Raw genomic sequence first — 19,503 nt, forward strand, 5'->3', positions numbered from 1 at the left:
AGGGAATTCTTATTCCCTTTGAAGAATAAAACAGTAGCTTATGTGCTGAATGGAAGCTGTGCAGTAAAAAAGGTGGTGGTGTAGAAATAAGGTAACTTTTTTTTTTCACAAATCACCCTAAAAACTTACAATTTGCTGATATACAAGATTGATTGCATTGCAGAATTTATGGCGTTGTTTAAATGTTAAATATTGAATTTTAATTGCTTTAATTGGAAATAATACATAGTTCTAAAATTGGACTTAATCTAAGCAACTAAAATAAACCATAGGAACCATTTTTAGTGAAGGTGTTTGTTTTGAATATACGCCAATTTAAACCGCCATGCAGAAACCTGATAAACATTACGAACATTTAAACAGCTTATGAAGAAGTTTCAAGTCAGAATCGGGGGAAAACAAGCCGCTATAAAAGACGAGCGTCTTTGAGCTCCTTACAAGACAGCTTTTTGAAATATAGACCGGCACCAGCATATAGGTTTAGTTAGATACTCTCAAGAGTTACAAGCTTTTTCACATACATGCTCATTTTATGGCAAGGGGACATAAACGCTGGTGCAAACTTCGGAAACTACCAGGTTTTTATTAGAATCCGTGGTCTATAGGTTGAGTTTAGGATTCTCAGGTGATTCATATAGGTCACTAGGCTTCCTCTAAGATTAAAATCCAGTTTTGTATCATCACAGTGCTCTGAAATGACCCCTTAAGGCATTCCTACACATTGTTTTAATTCTGTTGAGCAGAACCCTAGAATAAAGTCGCTGCCCGATACTCTTGGGGAGGAAGCTAATCTAACCTAGGAACCGCGCTTCATAAAAATCTCCTTTGGGCCCTCGAGCTCCAACTAACTGTCGAAAATAGTTCTTAAATGCCCTAACTTTTAAAAGGGGGGGTGGGGGGGAAATATCCGACCATGCAAAGCAGTCACAAGCTCGGGGCTATTTTCAAGCGTCCAGCCGCACGGGTCTGGCTTTTCCAGAATCCCAGGAACAAAAGAAGCGTTTGCAAGCAGAGACCGGGCTCTAACCGTCCGCTCTCCGCCTCCCTTCCCCGCCCCTCCGGGGAGCCAAATCAGGGACCCGGGGCGCCCGCAAGCACGCCGTGCTCTTCTCCTCCGTCTGGCCGAGCTTTTGAGGAAGGAAAAGCTGCGGTTAATCTCGGATGAAACCAGTGTCCCGGGATGGCTCGAGGCCCAGCCGCGGCTTCTCTCGCCGCTGGCGTGCACCTCGGCCCCTGCGCTCCGCCACCGACCCCGGAGAGGAAAGCGGCCCCGTCTCAAGCCTGGGGAGGGAGAGGAAACCGCGCAGAAAAGCCGCACGGCCGCTCCCTTATCAGCGCCGAAGGGAAAGGGTGGAGGGGGAGAGAGAAAAAAAAAAAAGAAGGGGGGCGGGGGAAGCGGACGACAAACGGGGGCCAGAAACTGGCCGAGCTGCGGGGCTCCCGCCCGAGCGCCTTTTAAACTGCGTTTCTACAACCTCTCGCACGGCGCCGCGGCTAATGGAACCCGCGCGAGCGGCCCCGCCAATCACGGCCGCGCTTTCTCCCGCCGCCAGCCAATGGTGATGCGCCTTGTTGGGGCGTGGGCGAAGCGGGCGGCTCACCCCTTGCCTGGAGAGTGTGTGTGTGTCTGTGTGTCTGTGTGTCTGTGCGTACGTGTGGGGCAGTGGGGCTTGGTGCGGGCTCCCGGCTCGGCCGCACTTTGCTCGGGACTTGCGCTCCGGGGGCTTTTGTGTCGGGCGCGGGGCTCCGCTGGGGGCGGCCGCGACTTGGCTGCGGCTCCGCGGCGCGGCCGCCGGGAGACTCGGGAGGCGGCAGCGCTTCTCCCCCCCCCACCCCCCGCCTATCCAACCCCCCCACCCCTCCTCCCCTTCTCCAGCCCCGGGCCGGGAACGAACGAGCGCGCCGGCGTGAGCGGCGGCTGGCGAGGGCTGCGGGGGACGGGGAATCGCCGCCGCGATGCCGGAGTTCCTGGAAGACCCCTCGGTCCTGACGAAAGAGAAGTTGAAGAGTGAGTTGGTGGCCAACAATGTGACGCTGCCGGCCGGGGAGCAGCGCAAAGACGTGTACGTGCAGCTCTACCTGCAGCACCTCACGGCGCGCAACCGGCCGCCGCACGCCGCCGCCACCAACAGCAAGGGGCCCCCGGACTTCTCCAGCGACGAGGAACGCGAGCCCACCCCGGTGCTGGGCTCCGGGGCCGCCGCGGGCCGGAGCCGCGCCGCCGCCGGCAGGGTAAGGACCGGCCCCGGGGGGCCGGGGCCGCCAGAGGCGGGCGTTGGGCGGTTGTGGTCCCCCGTGCGCGCGCGCGATCGCGCTGCCCGGCCCCCGGGGCGCCTCCGCGGGCCTCCCGGGCGGCCGACGTCGGGCCGGGCTGCTCGGCCGCGGGGTGGCAGGGCCTGGAAGGGAGAGGAGGGCGCTCGAGAGGAGGAGGAGCACCGGCCCCCCAACTTGGGGCTTGGGCGTCTGGGTCGGCGAGCGGGGTGGGGAGGGGGGTCTGGAGAGGTGGGAAGTTGGCGGCGTCGGCGCGGGTGCCCGGGCGCGGCGGGGCGCGGGCGTGGCCGCGGGCAGCTCTGCGCCCCGCGGGGCAGCCCCCTGGGGGGTGGGCGCGGCGCGCTGACCCTCCGCCTGGGGCCGCGACGGAGCGAGCGCTTTTCCCGCTTTTATGCAGCGACGGGTTTCGGAGTCTCAGAGCGCTCCCTGGAGGGCGGTCGGTGGCATCAGCGTTCGGAACCCAAATTTGAAATCCAGACCTTCCCGCCTTTTTTTTTTTTTTTTTAAATGCTTGTGCGGAAAGCGAGGGCTTTTTCAAACGGTCGAGGCCTCCACGCCTGTTCCTCCCTCTCCCCCACACCCCCCCGCGAGGACCGTCTTTTTTTTTTTTTTTATCTTAGCTGGGGCGGGACGGCGCCGCGCTACAGTGCAACGAGCGTTTTGAAGGAAGAAATTCACGGGGTGAACAGATAATAAAAACGCTTAGTGATTCACGGTTTGAGTTCTTAACCATCGTGTCCCCCCCTCCATTTTTTTTTTTTTTGGCCTATTTAACCTTGAGGAAAGGAAAGGCCGAACTGCTAATTGACGATCTGACAGGTGTCAGTCGTGCTGCTTGCATAGTTAATTCCCAGTGGTGCTCAGATTGGCTCCAGCAGATGCATGGGGGTGGGGGGGACTTGTTTGAGGATAACTTGGGGTGGTGGTTGTTGTGTGGGGTTTTTTGGTTTTTAATGTGCTATTTCGTTGGTTTGGATCTGCCTGCTAAACCAAACTTTATGGTTGAATGTAGTAATTTGGTTATAAATATTACGGTGCTTTGTAAGAACTTGAAGGTGGAGTTCGGAGTTCTTGGGCTTGACATGCTTCTTTCAAAAAATTTCTCTAATTTGGGGTCTGTTTGCTTTATCTGATTTTTTTTTTTTAATTTCCCTGGAGGACGTGGAAACGGGGCAGGATGTGGGGGTGTAATAGATTTTAACTCAAGTCAGTTGTTTAGGCTTTAGAGAAATTGATTGTCTTAACTTCTTTAGCCTTCTGTGCAAAGCATCTAGTAGTGCCAACTAAATATTTCTTTAATAAAAAACTTACTGTTTTTAATGTCTTTCATGGGTTTGTAGTCTCTTTACATAAAAAAATTACTTTTGAAAAGTATGTAGTAATTTTCTAATTTATCCAACCCAATAGCGTAGTAGTATTTCAACAGTTTACTTAGTAAAGAAATATTTTCCAGTTGAATCAGCAGTATTTTTTCAAATATCTCCTTTAGGACCCTCTGTTGGTCCTGTGTGCAAATATTTTTGAGCCATATAAATTTTTGTGAGATTATCGGATTGTGTAAGAAGATTATAACAGGAGCCACGTTTATAAGATTATTATTTTTGTTGATTTGTATTGCCAGCCGCCGCCAATTTTGATATCTTTTCTCCAACAACTTTAAATTTTGTTGTTGTTGTTGTTTTGGTTTTGGGGCCACATCTGGCAGGGCTCTTGGAACCATTTGGGGTGCCAGGTATTGAACCTTGGTTGGCGAAGTACAAGGCAGCCATACCCACTATACTTCTCTCCTGCCCCCTCTCCAGAAACTTAATATATATATATAAAATTGTGTGTATGTCCCAATCTTCATGTGTTCTTTGAATGTGAAAAGACATGAATATAACTTCATTTCAGTTTCCCAATATTTTTGAATTCCTATCACTGCTTACAGTGATCAATCTCTGCAGACTCCAGTCACCGTCATGTTTATTTTTATTTGGGGGAAAGAATGGTTTGGGCCACAACCTGGTAGAGCTCAGGGCTTACTAATCCTGACTCTTTGCTTACAGAGGTGATGGTGGGCATATATGGTACTGATCCAGTGAGGGTGAGCAGTGTGCAAGATAAGACCCCTCTGCGTATCCCCAGCCACTGTGTTTAGTTATCTTGGGTTTCCTTGTATGTTGACTGCTACTCATCTCAACAAATTTAATCCTAGTGGGACAGCACCATGGAATTAGTAAAGAGGAAAGAACGAATATTTTGAGAACTATGTCTAATGACATGCTCAGATTTATATCTCATAGAGGTGTCATGTTTGATCCTCATAGAGAAGAAATATTTCATAACACTAGGTTTAAGCTGCTTTTTCATTGAGTATTTTATTGAGTTCCTTGAATATTTTAAGTCAAAAAGTGCATCCTTAACTAGGTTCAGTGTTGTCAACATGAAATGGTTAATGATAACTGGTCATTAGCAATCATTTTATGTTTCAAAGCACAGTGAGTACTAACTGTTGTAGACTTTTTCTAGGCATAGGAAAAATGCCTTTTGTTTTTGTGCCACATGGCACTGCTGTGCTCAGCGACTACTCCCAAATCTGGTGCTCAGGGGATCATGCCATATAGGGGATTGAACCCCAGCCTCCCGCATGCAAAGCATGTACATCCAACTCTGAATTATCTCCCCAATCAAGAGAAGTAGTAGCTTGATGAATTTGTGAGCAAAGTAAACTGTAGGAGATTTGTAATAATTGGCACGGTAATTTTTTACCCATGTTTCTTTTCCTTGTTTACATTGTATGTGTTTTTTAATGTTCTAGGCATTGTTAGCCTCATGTAAAAATTATAAATTACCTTATGTTTTGGAGGCTCAGATAAGGACTTTTTTTTAAGTAGCAAATTAGTAACTTGGGGATTAGAGGGCCATACCTAGCTTTGCTCAGAGCTTGCTACCATCTGTTCTTGGGAGACCACACAGTGCCAGGGATGGAATCTGAGAAGCTCAGCATTTTGCACTACCTCTTGGGCCCCAAATTTGTAACATTTTAAAATAGTAAAGTGGATTTGACTAAAGGTGTAGCATATGCCTTCTACCTAAACATGGTTTTATGGGAAATAGATCTAAAGCCGAAATTTTCAGCCTTCTGCTTTTTTTTTTTTCACTCAATGACAAAAATGTTCAAAAATTGTTTTTTTCCCCCACTTTCCAGAACCTTGTATTTTATACATCTTGATGCTATCAGGTGTGTGTATGTGTGTGTTAGAAAACAGTTTTCATGACTGAAACCAAATCATGAACAACTTTGTAACTATCTTGCCTCATGGTGATTAAATAAAAAGGGAAGGAAGCAAAGTAGCTTTTATTGAAAGAAATTTAAAGAGAGATGTGAAGAGAGAGAAAGAGAAATATGTGTTCAAAGAGAACAGACTTCTCCAGCGTGGAAAAAGCAGAATGGAGATATAAATAATTGTTATTGAAATGATTTTGATTATCAGTACAAAAATAAACGCTTACAGAGTTAGCAATCTGCCCTTTGAGTGTAACTATTTGGAATCCAGTGGAGCATAATGTTCTTGATTGGTCTAATCCGATGGATTATGAATCCTTAACAAGAAACATTTAAAGGCATGGAATAGCAGTAAAGAATTAGGTTGTTAAGTGTAAATTATTATAGTTAAATTATAAAATTAACAGAGTAAATGTTGGGTGTACAGAATTCTAAAGCAGGAAGTTGGAGATTAAAATATCAGGTTATTCAGATGACCCTAACTAGTAAATATTGCTTAACAGACAGTTTTCATCTGGAAAATCAGAATAAACTAGTAATTTTCTTAGTTTGAGAAGGATTATGTGAGATTGATTTTGTGAAGCTGTTCAGTGCTGAGCAACTGACACCTGTTACAACATGTGATTTCAGAATTTTGTTCTTTATTTAATATCAAAGAATGCAGTGTTACTAATGCTTTCAGAATTGTATTAGGTAAATTCTTCAAAGTGTTGTGCAAATGTTACAGTATAGCAGAGTATGCAGATAGCCTGAGTTAATTATATTGCCTTTTACTTTAGTTTCCTCACTTATAGTATAGTAATACTAATATATCTGTCTTGGGGTTTTTAGGATTTGATAAGTTAATACATGTAAGACACTTAGAATACGGGGCTGGAGCATAGCACAGCGGGTAGGGCGTTTGCCTTGGACGCGGCCGACCCGGGTTCGAATCCCAGCATCCCATATGGTCCCCTGAGCACCGCCAGGAGTAATTCCTGAGTGCAGAGCCAGGAGTAACCCCTGTGCATCGCCAGGTGTGACCCAAAAAGAAAAAGAAAAAAAAAAGACACTTAGTATACAACTTAGTATCTAGCAGTTGCATAGTAGTATCTGATGTATGTTACTGTACAGCATTAATTTGCTACTGTGATAACATTTACAATAGTTTTATGGGGTTGTTTTGTTTTTTGTTTGGGGGGGTATACTTGGTGGTGCTAATCAGGGCTTATTCCTGGCTCTGTACTCAGCAACCAACCACTCTTGGTGGAATGCTGGGAATATAACTGAGGTTGATCACAAGCAAGGCAAGAACCCTATCTGCTGTACTATCTCTGTGGCTCCAGTTTTATGTTTTAGGAATCCAGATTTGTATTTCAAATGTATGACACCACATCATACCACATCACACCCATGAGCAGAGTACTAATAGCCCTCCATAGCTGTCCATTGCATTCTGTACTATTGCTCCTGCCTCATTTCACCCCTTCAGGTCCAGTAACCTCAGTTTTCTTGTTAGAAGGGTAATAACTTGCATGTGAAAGTTCAAATAAAAGTCAGAGATTTGGTAGTTGAAAAGAAACTGGAGTGTCAGACACTTCATACTTTTGAATCAAAAAGTTAAAGGAACAAAACTATTTGGAAGCAGAAATCAGTATAATTGACATCCCTCTTTAAAACTTTTTATGTTTTAAATTTTTAGAAATCTTATTGAAACTGCTGGCTTACTAGTCTTGTACTCTCCCAATTTTTTTTAACTAAATTTGAAATTTCACAAGATGACCTTTTCTGAAGTTTTCCCTTACAAGATTTAAAAATAAGAATAGGGCTGGAGCAATAGTATAGCAGTAGGCAGGGAGGGCACTTGGCCTTGTATGCAACCAACCCAAATAAAAAACAGCTGGGTAAGTCACTTTATTTGACTTAATACCTAGAAATTATTCACCTTTTGTGATCTTATTGTTATTTATTATGCCCTAAGAAAATAGAAGGGATACAACTCAGCAGCAAAGTGCATGCCTTGCTTGTGAGACTTGGGTTTGACCCTAGCACCAAAAAGAAAAGAAATGCAGTGAAGTTGATTTCTTACTTGGATTTAATAAACAAGTGGCTTGTTTTTCCTTCTTAGGGTGTCACTTTGATTCAGTAAAACATCTGCTGAGTGCCTATTCTTGTGTCAGACAATCTTAATTTATTAGATGTTGGGGATACAAGTATGGAAAGTAATGTTTTCCTCTTAAGTGCTGCATTCACAAGATCTTTGGTGAAAATTAAAATACAGAACTTCATCTCAGATTAGGATTGAAAATGGGAGTGAGACTAAGTTAAAACAGAAGTGGTTTTTCTAAAGTTTTGAGTTTTTGAGAACAAGCCAGATTTAGGCACTGTTGCTCAAGGATTTAATTATTGAAGTTTCAAGCATGTATGCAAGTAGATAGTAAAAAGAAGTGGAACGTGATATCAGATTTCTTGAAACCATCAGGTTGTTGCAAGAAATTTAAATCTGAATGTTTTGTTGATACTAAATTTGAATTTATTATGGTGAACAGGAATTACTTATAAGTAATGTGTAACTTGGTTCCTATTTAAAATAGTTATGCTATACAGTGGAATTTTCCTTCCCAGCCTGTCAAAACTTTATATTTGTTTTGCGGGAGAGAGGGGGGCATACCTAGCGTGGGACTCCCAGCTCAGTGTTTGGAGTTCACTCCCAGTGGTGCTTAGGGAACCATGCGGTCCTGGGGATCACACCTAGGTGTCTTACATACAGTGCATGCACTCCAGCCCTTTGAACAGTTTTCCTGGCTTCTTTTTGAAGAATTTGAATTTAAAGTTCTAACTGCAGCTTTTTTTATTTGATGAAGCAAAGTGACTTTTATTGAAACTTGTTTAGAAAGATGTGAGGGGAGAGAAAGAAGTACGTGCTTTAGAGAGTAGTACAGAAGAAGTACAGAAGACTTCTCCAGAGTAGAAATAATCAAGAATACATATTCCTGGGAGAACACGGGCTTGAAAAGCAAGCCTCTCACCAACTTTTTATAGTTATCTTTTTATCAGCTATGTCTCTTGAATTGACACCATGGATCTTACTAGTTACTATTTAAAACATGTCTTAATGACGCTTTAGTGAAATGTTTGAAACTTTTACCAGGCTACTAGTTTTTTTTCCTTTGGTGTTTTTTTTTGGGGGGGGGGTTTGTTTTTTGTTTTGTTTTGTTTTTTGCTTTTTGGGGTCATACCTGGCTCTGCACTCAGGAATTACTCCTGGCGGTGCTCAGGAGACCATATGGGGTGCTGGGAACTGAGCCCGGGTTGGCCTCGTGCAGGGCAAACGCCCTACCCGCTGTGCTGTCGCTCCAGCCCTCCCTTTGGTTTTGGGGTCATACTTAGTAGTGCTCAGAACTTAATCCTGGTTGTGTGCTCAGGGAGAACTCCTGAGGGACTTGGGGAACTGTTATTTAGTGCTGGGGATGGAACCCAGGCCAGATGCATGCAAGGCAAGTGCTCTGCCTGCTGTATTCTTTCTCCAGTCCCCTTCGGCCAAAATGACTTTGAATCTAGCTATCATCCATAGTTTCAGCTCTTAAGGAGCTGATGTAATGTGTCACCAGGATTAACACAATTATGAAGTCAGTCCTGGGTCGAAATTAATTTGTCAGTCACTGTTGCAGGAATAGTCTGTTCAGGGGCTGTACACTGGGTAAGACACTTAGGTCAGCTGGCCCAAGTTGAATCCCTGGCACTCCATATGATCCCCTGACCCCCACCAGGAGTAAGCCTTGAGCACTACTGAGTGTGGCTCCCAAACCAAAAAGAAAAATGTTTATTCATTTGGCTTTTTAATTTTTTTTACGTAATCAACTTAATTTGCAAGTATAAACATAATAAAGTCAGATTTTTAGATTAAAATTTTAAGACTAATTAGGAAGTTCAGTTATAAATTATTTTTTATTCATATCTGAATGAACCTGGGTCAGCCGCGTGCAAGGCAAACGCCCTACCCGCTGTGCTATCTCTTCAGCCCCAAGAATGGGTATTTTTAATGATAATTTTTTTTTAATTTAATTTTATTTTATTAGTGAATCGCCATGAGACAAAGTTACAGGCTTACAGGTTTTCATGCGTACGTTTCAGTCATACAATGACTGAGTGCCCATCCCTCCCAGTGCCCATTTTCCACCACCAATGGTCCCAGCATCCCTCCTACCGCCCCCACCCTGTCCCCTTCACCCCACCCTGCCTCTGTGGTAGGGCATTCCCATTTGCTCGCTCTTTTTGGGTGTTGTGGTTTGTTACAGAGGTATTAAGTAGGCATCTTGTTCGGTCTATAGTCTATTTTCAGCTTGTATGTCCTATCCCTAGTGGGCCCGCCTAGCACCCTTTGCTTGGTGATCCCTTCTCTATCAGAGCTGCTTCTTCACCTAGCGTGTGAGGTCAGCTTCCAAGCTGTGGAATACTCCTCATGAGACTTACCTCTACTATTCTTGGGTGTTAGTTAGTCCCATTCTGTTACTTTATATTCTACAAATGAGTGCAATCTTTCTATGTCTGTCCCTCTCTTTCTGACTCATTTCACTTAACATGATACTTTCCATGTTGATAAACCTATATGCAAATTTCATGACTTCATCTTTTCTAACAGCTGCATAGTATTCGATTGTGTAGATGTACGGTAAATGTTTTTAAAATGTAAGTTACAAACCTGGCAGTTTGGGCTTATGTAAGTATAATTGAACTTAGGAAATGCACTCAAATTAATGAGTTGTTTTTAATCAAATTGCTGTGGTACAGCATAATTACAGATCAACTTGTAAGTAGCTCAAAGGGCAAATGTGCATGCTCTGTATGTGAGAGGTTCTGGTTTGATCCCTGGCATCACATGCTCGTCTGTTGCCCTCATTTCCCCCTTGCCAGTAAGTAGCTTCCCCAAACAGCAAATCTAAAGCAGTATCAACATGTAGGTGAATTTACATGCTTATTATATACAGTAGATGAATATTTTGTTTCTCGTTAGTGGGGGGCACACCTGACTGTGCTTGGGACTTGACCCTTTGCTCTGTGTTTAAAGATTATTCCTGGGACCCTATGTGTAGTGCTGGGAATCAAACCCAGGCCAGCCTTGTACAAGGCAAGCACCATACCTGCTTGTTCAGGCCTGTGTGAATATTTTAAATTGAACTTTGTTTACAGAAAGCCACAAAGAAAACTGACAAACCCCGACTAGAAGATAAAGATGATCTGGATGTGTCAGAACTCACTAATGAAGATCTCCTGGATCAGCTTGTGAAATATGGAGTGAATCCTGGTCCTATTGTGGGTAAGGTGATGCTATCCATAATGTCCTTTCTGTAAAACTTAAACCTGGTGGGGAATTGAACTAAGGTTGGCCAGGGATTGAACTAAGGTTGGCCTTGTATAAGCACCTTAGCCCCTATACTATCTTTCTGGCCCACCTTTTGAAATTAAAAATAGTAAAATATAGTCTATTGAAATATATATACTACTATTGAAATAGTAAAAAATAGTCTATTGGTTATTACAACAGTAGGCATAGTAGTAGAGCAGTATATAAAATAAAACAAAAGAAAGACAATGCTCTTGGCTATAGAAAAAAGACAGAAACATGCAGTTTGCAGGGGCCAGAGCAATAATACAGAGGGTAGGCATTTGCCTTGCACATGAACAATCCAGGTTCGATCCCTGGCATTCCATATGACTCCCAGAACACTGCCAGGAGTGATTCCTAAATTCAGAACGAAGAGGAACCCTTGAGCATTGCCAGGTGTAATTTGAAGCTGTGTGAGTGAACTGGAAGGTATCGTGATGAAATTCAGCCAGGAGAGCACAGCCAAGAATGATTTCTCTCTTTTGTGGGATATGAAACTCATAGTAAGGGGACGAGAGCAGTAATAACAATATGGGGGGCACTTGCCTTGCACGCAGTTGACCCAGGTTTGGTGCCTGGCATCCCAAATGGTCCCCTGAGCACCCCCAGGAATTATTTCTGTGCTCAGAACCAGGAGTAACCATCAGCAATGCCACGTGTGGCCCAAAAACAAAAGAAAAGGGGGGGAGGGGTAATTCCAAACAAAAGCAGCATAATAAGGGAGTAACATGGTTCAAAGCAACAGAATCTATGAACTGAGCTTAAGATGGGTGGGGGCAGGAGGACAGACCTGAGACAATGTAGGAAAACAGATGACACTGGTGGAGGTTGCGGTATTGGAATGTTGTATTAAAAAAATAACGTTCTTGGGGCTGAAGGGATAGCATAGCGGGTAGAGCGTTTGCCTTGCACAAGGCAGACTGGGTTCAATTCCCAGCATTCCCTATGGTCCCCTGAGAGCACTGCCAGGAGTAATTCCTGAGTGCAGAGCAAGGAGTGACCCCAGTGCATTGCCAGGTGTGACCCATAAAAGAAAAAAATAATAAAAATGTTCTAAATTTACATACAATCCCTACAGAGAAATACAGATCCCAAATTTCCAGTGTTCAAGGTTTTGTGTTACGTAGAAGATTGACAAGACTTTCTTTAGATAGTTAAGGCAAAATTAAGGCATAATCAGCCTTGCGAAAACACAGTCACAAAATGATAGAAATCTACTCTCTTATTCTGTTTTCTTTCTTACAGTTTAGAGTATCATTTTTTGAATCCCAATCAAAGCAGTTTTTTAAAGGATTTTTTTTTGGGGGGGGTCACACCCCCTGATGCACAGGGATTACTCCTGGCGGTGCTGGGGGACCATATGGGATTCTGGGAATCGAACCCGGGTCAGCCACATGCAAGGCAAACACCCTACCCGCTGTGCTATCACTCCAGTCCCAAAAGGATATTTTTAATGTTAACTGAAATAGGCATTATACTAGAAGTTTATTAATAATCTATTGATAATTAATATGAATCTGGCCAGAATTTCCTCAGTTATCTTCTAAGACTGGTATCTCAGGAGATACTGTGATATGATTATTGACAGACTGGTCCTTAGAATCCAAACAAGAGCAGGAAACTTTTTATAGAAAAGATACTATATAGTTCCCTGAGCTTTAGCATACAGAGTAGAGAAAGACAGCTACAGTAATGGGGGCTAGAGCAATAGCACAGCTCGTAGGGTGTTTGCCTTGCATGCAGCAGACCCGGGTTCGATTCCCAGCATCTCATATCGTCCCCCTGAGCACCACCAGGGGTGAGTCCTGAGTCCAGAGCCAGGAGTAACCCCTGTGCATTGCCAGGTGTGACCCAAAAAGCAAAAAAAAAAAAGACAACTGCAATGAAATAAAAGCTATTTTTTTTTGGTTGTTAATATTAAAATGTGCTAAAAACTTGATTATGATCAATTTTATTCTGGTAAGTGCATAATTGATTTTTTTATAGCACAATTTCCGTAAAAGTTATTTTTAAATTTGGGGGCTTTCAAGTAGAGCTCAGGGTATATAATTAGTATGTGGCCAGCCCGGCCTGCCCTGAGGATGCAGTGCTACTAAAGCCCTTTGGTGCCTTTGGTGTCTTGGATATGCCCTAATCCCTGTTGTAACTTCCCCAGCCCTTTTTTATTTATGGGACCCTCCTGGCTCTATGCTTAGTAGTTGCTCCTGTGTACAGGGGATCATACAGTGCCCAGGATTCAACTCCAGATATCCTGCATGCATTTTACCCATTTATTTTTTTCCCAGTCCCTAAAATATTTTGCTTTGGTTTGCTTTGGGACTACTCCCAGCACTGCTCAGGACTTACTCCTGGCTCTGCACTCAGGCATTACACATGATGCTGGGGAGTGAACCCAGGTCGACCAGGTGCAAGGCTAGAGCTTTGCCCATTGTGCTATCATTCTGGTCACAAAGACTTAGTTGTGTTTTGTTTTATTTTTACAAGTTTTTTTGGTTTGGGAGTGAACTGATCCTGGGTCAGCTACATAGTGTGTCTTTGGCCTCTAAGAAGACTTTTTTTGAACTGCAAATTAGTTTTATAACAGAATGGCTGATTCAGGCAGATTAGTTTCTTAGAGTTGTGGGATTTTAATTACAGTATTTCCCCCCTTCTTTCCCTCCATCCCATCATTATTATTGTAAATAATCTGATTTAAGACAAGTTAAAAGATGGAAGCTGTACACACACACCCAGCTGTAGTGCTGGCATATTTTGTTGTGTCTGCCAGGGACCACCGATAATCATCATTTTTGTAGAGGGACAAAAATGATTTTCTACAAAATACTCTTACATAGTACTGAAGAAACGTCAAATATAGCTTATAGACTCTTTAGCAGATCTATAATGTCATATGTATTCCTACTATTTAAAAAGCATTATTGTGTGCATGTGCTATAAGCTCAGGTTGGCAGGGAAAGATGATTTTAGAAAATGATTTATTATATAGTGTCTTTAAATATATTAGAAAAGGGAAAGATATACCATTTTGGTGTTGTTGAAAAATAATGTCTGAACCATATCTTAAGTAAGACAGTACTAAAGTAAATAAACTTTGCTTTAATATAGGAACAACCAGAAAGCTATATGAGAAAAAGCTGTTGAAATTGAGGGAGCAAGGAACAGAATCAAGATCATCCACTCCTCTCCCAACAATTTCATCTTCAGCAGAAAATACAAGGCAGAATGGAAGTAACGACTCAGACAGATACAGTGACAATGATGAAGGTAAAATTTCAAATGTTAAATAAAAATATGTAATTTTTTTTCAGACATAAGATATAGTAACCATGAAGAAAACATCTTAAATAATAGCAAGATGTTAACTTTTGTTCATGTCATTAGACTATTCCTCCAATTTAACTTAATTCTTTCTCTTGAAAACTTAAGGGATAGAAACATGTCTGATTTTCTGTTACCTAAAATTGACTTGTAAATAACCTTTATTTTGCTTCGAATTTAATTTTCTGAGAAGAACGACAAAGTTCTAATTTTCATCCCTTTCCATTATGTCCACATAGTAGTCACGGTCACTAATTTGATGTTCAATTTTCCCATCCATGTTTAAATATTTCCTACTTCTAATACCTGGTATTATTTCATACTTAAAAAAAACAACCTATGTGGGGCTGAGAATACCGGAGATAAAGCATTTGCCTTGCATGTGTGACCAACCCTGGTTCAAATCTCAGCATCATATATTTCCCCCAAGCGCTGCCAGGAGTCGCTCCTGACTAACCCCTGAGCACTGCAAGGTGTGGACACCCTCCCCAAGCCTGCCCACTTCCTACTCAACCTACACGACCAATATCATGCTCAGTTTTATCACTTGCTCTTCATATACTTGAGATTTTATCACACTGACTTAATCACATAAGTTTCATGTATTTCTCACAATTCATGTGTAGTTGAAGTGTTTATGTATGGCATGTTTTCTCCCCTTTTGATAGACATTTAAATTTATAATTCTTGATAATCTGATTTAAGACAAGTTAAAAGTGTTTTGACATTTAAAATTTTTAAGAGAATTGAACCATGGCGTTTTAAGTTCTTCTTGAAAATAGTACATAGATTTATACTTGTAAAAATGTATTATAATAATGAGGTGGGGCAGGGTTATAGTATAGCAGGTAAGGGCCCTTTGCCTTGTGTGCTGCCAGCAGGGTTTGATCCCTTAAATCATACATGGCCCCCTGAGCACAGCCAGGTGTGGCTCAAAAACCAATAATAAACTGCATTATAAAAACATCTTAGTATTTGTAAATTTTATTTTTTTATGATTTGTTAATTTCATGATTATTTAATTTGACCCATATGACTTGTATCGCCATAAAATTGGCCTCTGAGGACACATTCTGACACTTTCAGAATATGCATTATTTCTTTCAACAGCACTATATTAGCAAAGAGGCAAAGAATAAAATCAGCTTGACCACAAGTAATACTTAAACTTCCTGCCTCTTTTGCCTCTACAGGAAAGAAGAAAGAACACAAGAAAGCGAAGTCCACTAGGGATTTTGTTCCTTTTTCTGAACATCCAACTACTCCCTGTGGTGGATTTTTTCAGGGTATTTCTTTTCCTGAAATCTCTACCCGTCCTCCTCTGGGCAGGACTGAACTACAGGCAGCTAAGAAAGTACATACTTCTAAGGGAGACCCACCTAGGGATCATTTTATGGCCACAACCTTGCTTGGCAGGGACCATTTACAGAATTTAGCCTCAGAAGGGAATTTGTGTATTTCCTCCAAGTCTAGCCGTGATAGAGGTTTAGAGAAAAGTTCTTCAGCATCTCAGCATGAACTCGCTGCCATGTTGGCATCTGCTACAGCCTCTCCTTCACTGATTAAAGAAACCACCACTTCTTGTTACAAAGACATAGTAGAACATATTTTTCATGGAGAGAAAAGGGGAGTTCAGCCATTATGTACTGAGACATCCCATGTTTCAGAATCTGAGCGATCTCAAGTAGTTTCCCCACCGCTTGCTCAGGCCATTAGAGATTATGTTAATTCTCTGTTGGTCCAGGGTGGGATTGGGAGTTTGCCTGGGACTTCTAACTCTAACCCCCCACTGGATTTAGAAACGACACGTAAGAGAATTAATCTGTCTAATTTTCAAGAAACTGAATCTCTGTCTCCGCCACAAAAATTTCCAAGACTTAGTGAGAAGTCAGTAGAGGAACAGGATTCAGCTTCCTATATGAGATTTCCAAATATATCCAGATCTGAATTGATGTCTCCCTTTGCCAAAACTGTGGTCTCTCACTCACTTGCCACCCTAGGCATAGAAATGTCCAAGCAATCACAGCATGATGATGTAGATGAGCCAGGACCATCTTTTCCCTTCCACGAATCTATTTTAAAAGTAATTGAAGAAGAGTGGCATCAAATTGATAAGCAGCTGCCTTCACTGGCATGCAAGTATCCAGTTTCTTCCACCGAGGCACCACGGATACTTTCAGTTCCAAAAGTAGATGATGAAATCCTGGGTCTAATTTCTGAAGCTACTGCATCATCTAGTATTCAGGCAGCTTCCACTGACTCTTGTGATAAACAGTTGGACTTAGCACTTGGGAGAGCATATGAAGCTGCGGCAGCATCATTGCAAGCTGCCACCCATACTGCCTTTGTAGTTCGAGCTATGCAGGCAGACATTAGTCAGGCTGTACAGATTCTGAGTTCTGAACCCAGTAATGTGTATCAGGCACAAGAGATTCTGAGGAGAACATATGATGCAGCTTCATTTCTTTGTGAAGCTGCTTTTGATGAAGTAAAGATGGCTTCCCGTACCATGGGGTCTTCTGCTGTAGGCCGTAGGTATCTCTGGTTGAAGGATTGCAAAATTAGTTCAGCTTCTAAGAATAAGCTGACTTCTTCTCCCTTTAAGGGTGGAACTTTATTTGGTGGGGAAGTATCTAAAATAATTAAGAGACGTGGAAAAAAGTACTAAATTAAGAATAGTGACATCATGGGGAATTTCTCTAAGAATTTTACTTATTTCTGTGCCCTAATCTCTTTAGTCACCTGATTGGGCTACTTTAGAACTTCAAGCCTTTGCCCATCAATTTATATTGTAAAAAGTAATTCCCTGCATAGAAACTCTCATATTTTAGAGGACATATCTGGCAGTTCTCAGGGGACCATCTAGTGCTAGGGATCAAGTCTAAGCCTCCTGCACAAAAAGCTTGCACTTCAACACTTGGAGTTGCTAGCCCAGAATATCTTTTTTAAAGTTGCGTAGATAAAGAGTCAGAAACACTTTGAAACTTTGTAGATTTTTTTTTTTTGTGTGAAGGTAGGTAGATTTTATTTTTTAAGATGTGAGAAAAAGGGGAAATGTATTCAAGAGAGAAACAGGCAGCAGAGAAACATAAGAGACAAGCAAGACAGGTTTGAGGGAGAATAGATCACATATATCTCTGGAATAGTTGACCCTTTGCTGTTTATGCTTTTGCATCTACTCAAAACAACATTCTATCAACTTAAAGAATAGACTTCACTATTTAATGGCAATATCTGTTCATGTTCTAGAAGTTGTCCACATTTCTTAGTTTTTCAGTTTTGTTTCTAGTTATGCCTGCAATATTACTCATAATATTATAGATCAGTATCATTAAACATACTAGTCACAGATTGATAATAGTTATTTAGCAAGATAAACACATTAGAATTTTAAATCCACTTACAGTTTTTAGATCAATTACGGGGGTTTTTTTGTGATAAAATTATATTGATAGAGAAAAATGCTTATTTGCATTCTGGTGCAGGGGCTTTATTTCTTCATGGACTAGTAGCAAATTGTTCATGAACCGCACTTTAATATTCTGGGATTGTGCATTCTTACCATCATTAGTTCATCAGGTGAACTGATTTTTTGTTGTTTAATATTTTCAAAGTATATTGTAGTTCATGGATGACTATGCTAAGCTTAACAATCCTAAGCTTTCAACGTAAATTTTAGTTGCTAGTTTTCTTTAAGAAGTCATTAGAAAAACCGTACTTTTACACCATGTCTGTGTCAATATAAAAGCAGTATGTTAACCTGTTTTATGGATGTAAGAACAGAGAGCAACTATTAGAGGAATTTGCTAATTGAATTTCTTTTTGTTTTTATGGGCAGTTAGTACTATTAAGTGCAAACAAAACAGTGGTACTTTTAGCCACCATTACTATACTCTTACACTATCTATGTTTCTCTTCAGCTTTCTGGGAGCAGTTTTATTTGTTATTTGTCTTCCGAATTGTACATGTATACATGTACCTACTAAGTGCTATGTTATTTTTTTAAATGTATTTCTGTAGAATGCTTCTGCAAATTCAATAAAGTTGTTAAATTTGAAGTTCTGTGTGGTCTCCAGAAACTTGTTGTGTGTGTTTTATTCTTTGAGTTGCAACAGGTTAGATGTTTGTGAGTGAATATCCCTTTTTCATTTCATCCTTAAAATCCACTTAACATTGCACTTTGTAGTTGAAAAGACTATTGTATGGGTTTTCTTTTAAGAAAGAACCTTATTTTTGATGGCTGTTAGAATTTAAATTTATGAGAGGAGTTATTCTGTAATGAGACATCATTACAGACGTAAGAGTTATTCTGTATGAGACGTCAGTCAATTTCTATTTTACTATTGGGCTTTCTATTTTTTGTTTTCTAATTCTTAGATTCTGAGTTAACAGTGCCGAAGATTTTATAATGCTAAAAAATTATACTATTCCAAATAAATACTCCCGTACATTCACTAATAGTATTAGAAGATGTGGGATGAAGTTGATGTCTTACTCTTAAATAAAAATGAAACTATTTTAACTTAAGTTGATAAATCATTTCTTTTTTTTTTGGAAACCTACAAACAGATTATGTACTGACTAGTACCAGATTGAGATAGTTATAAGACACATAGCAATCTCTACCACTTTTTAACACAATCTGAATTTATATAAAACTAAGGTATTTAGAATTGACATCTTTGCTATCTTTAGAAAGTAAGATGATTTTAGTTTTTGGCAACAGATGTTTTGGGGTTTTGTTTTTGTTATTGTTTTTATTTGGAGGCACATCCAGTATACTTCCGGTTATCAGCACTCTCCCCACTGTACTATCACTCCAGCCCAGCAAGTAACAACTGATAGACTTTTTTTTTTTTTTTTTTGCTTTTTGGGTCACACCCGGCGGTGCACAGGGGTTACTCCTGGCTCTGCACTCAGGAATCACTCCTGGTGGTGCTCAGGAGACCATAAGGGATGCTGGGAATCAAACCCAGGTTGGCTGCGTGCAAGGCGAACGTCACCCGCTGTGCTATCACTCCAGCCTCACAACTGGTAGACATTTTGCTATATAATGATGGATGACCACAAAAATTATGGAAATTAAGTTTGTTTTTTTTTTTTAATCTAAATCATGACCAGGAGAATAGAACATGAATGCCTGTAAAAAGATACAGTTGTTTAGGTTGATAAACATCATGGAGATAAGCCTCATAATATATAACTAGCTTGTCCAAAGAAACTTTTATTTATGGGCAGGAGAAGAATTGACCAGTGGCTGGTTAAGATTGCTCCTTACCAA

At 41.5% G+C, this 19,503-nt stretch overlaps 1 protein-coding gene across 4 annotated transcripts in view; it reads left to right on the forward strand.

Moving 5' to 3' along the window:
• Positions 1-1,422: 1,422 nt before the first annotated feature.
• The window catches only part of TMPO (thymopoietin), a 30,697-nt gene continuing 12,616 nt past the window's right edge, over positions 1,423-19,503 (forward strand). The window contains exons 1-4 of one of the 4 annotated variants that reach the window (XM_055118293.1): positions 1,423-2,232; positions 10,709-10,835; positions 14,010-14,168; positions 15,416-18,274. In XM_055118293.1, the coding sequence (XP_054974268.1) occupies positions 1,957-2,232; positions 10,709-10,835; positions 14,010-14,168; positions 15,416-16,890 (2,037 nt within the window). In that variant the 5' untranslated portion in view covers positions 1,423-1,956 and the 3' untranslated portion in view covers positions 16,891-18,274. Of the gene's footprint in view, positions 2,233-10,708; positions 10,836-14,009; positions 14,169-15,415; positions 18,275-19,503 lie in introns of those variants that run through there. The other 3 variants (XM_055118294.1, XM_055118295.1, XM_055118297.1) reach the window with 3 other exon arrangements.

This window comes from Sorex araneus, chromosome 10, assembly GCF_027595985.1.
Source record: "Sorex araneus isolate mSorAra2 chromosome 10, mSorAra2.pri, whole genome shotgun sequence".
Lineage (NCBI taxonomy): Eukaryota > Metazoa > Chordata > Mammalia > Eulipotyphla > Soricidae > Sorex > Sorex araneus.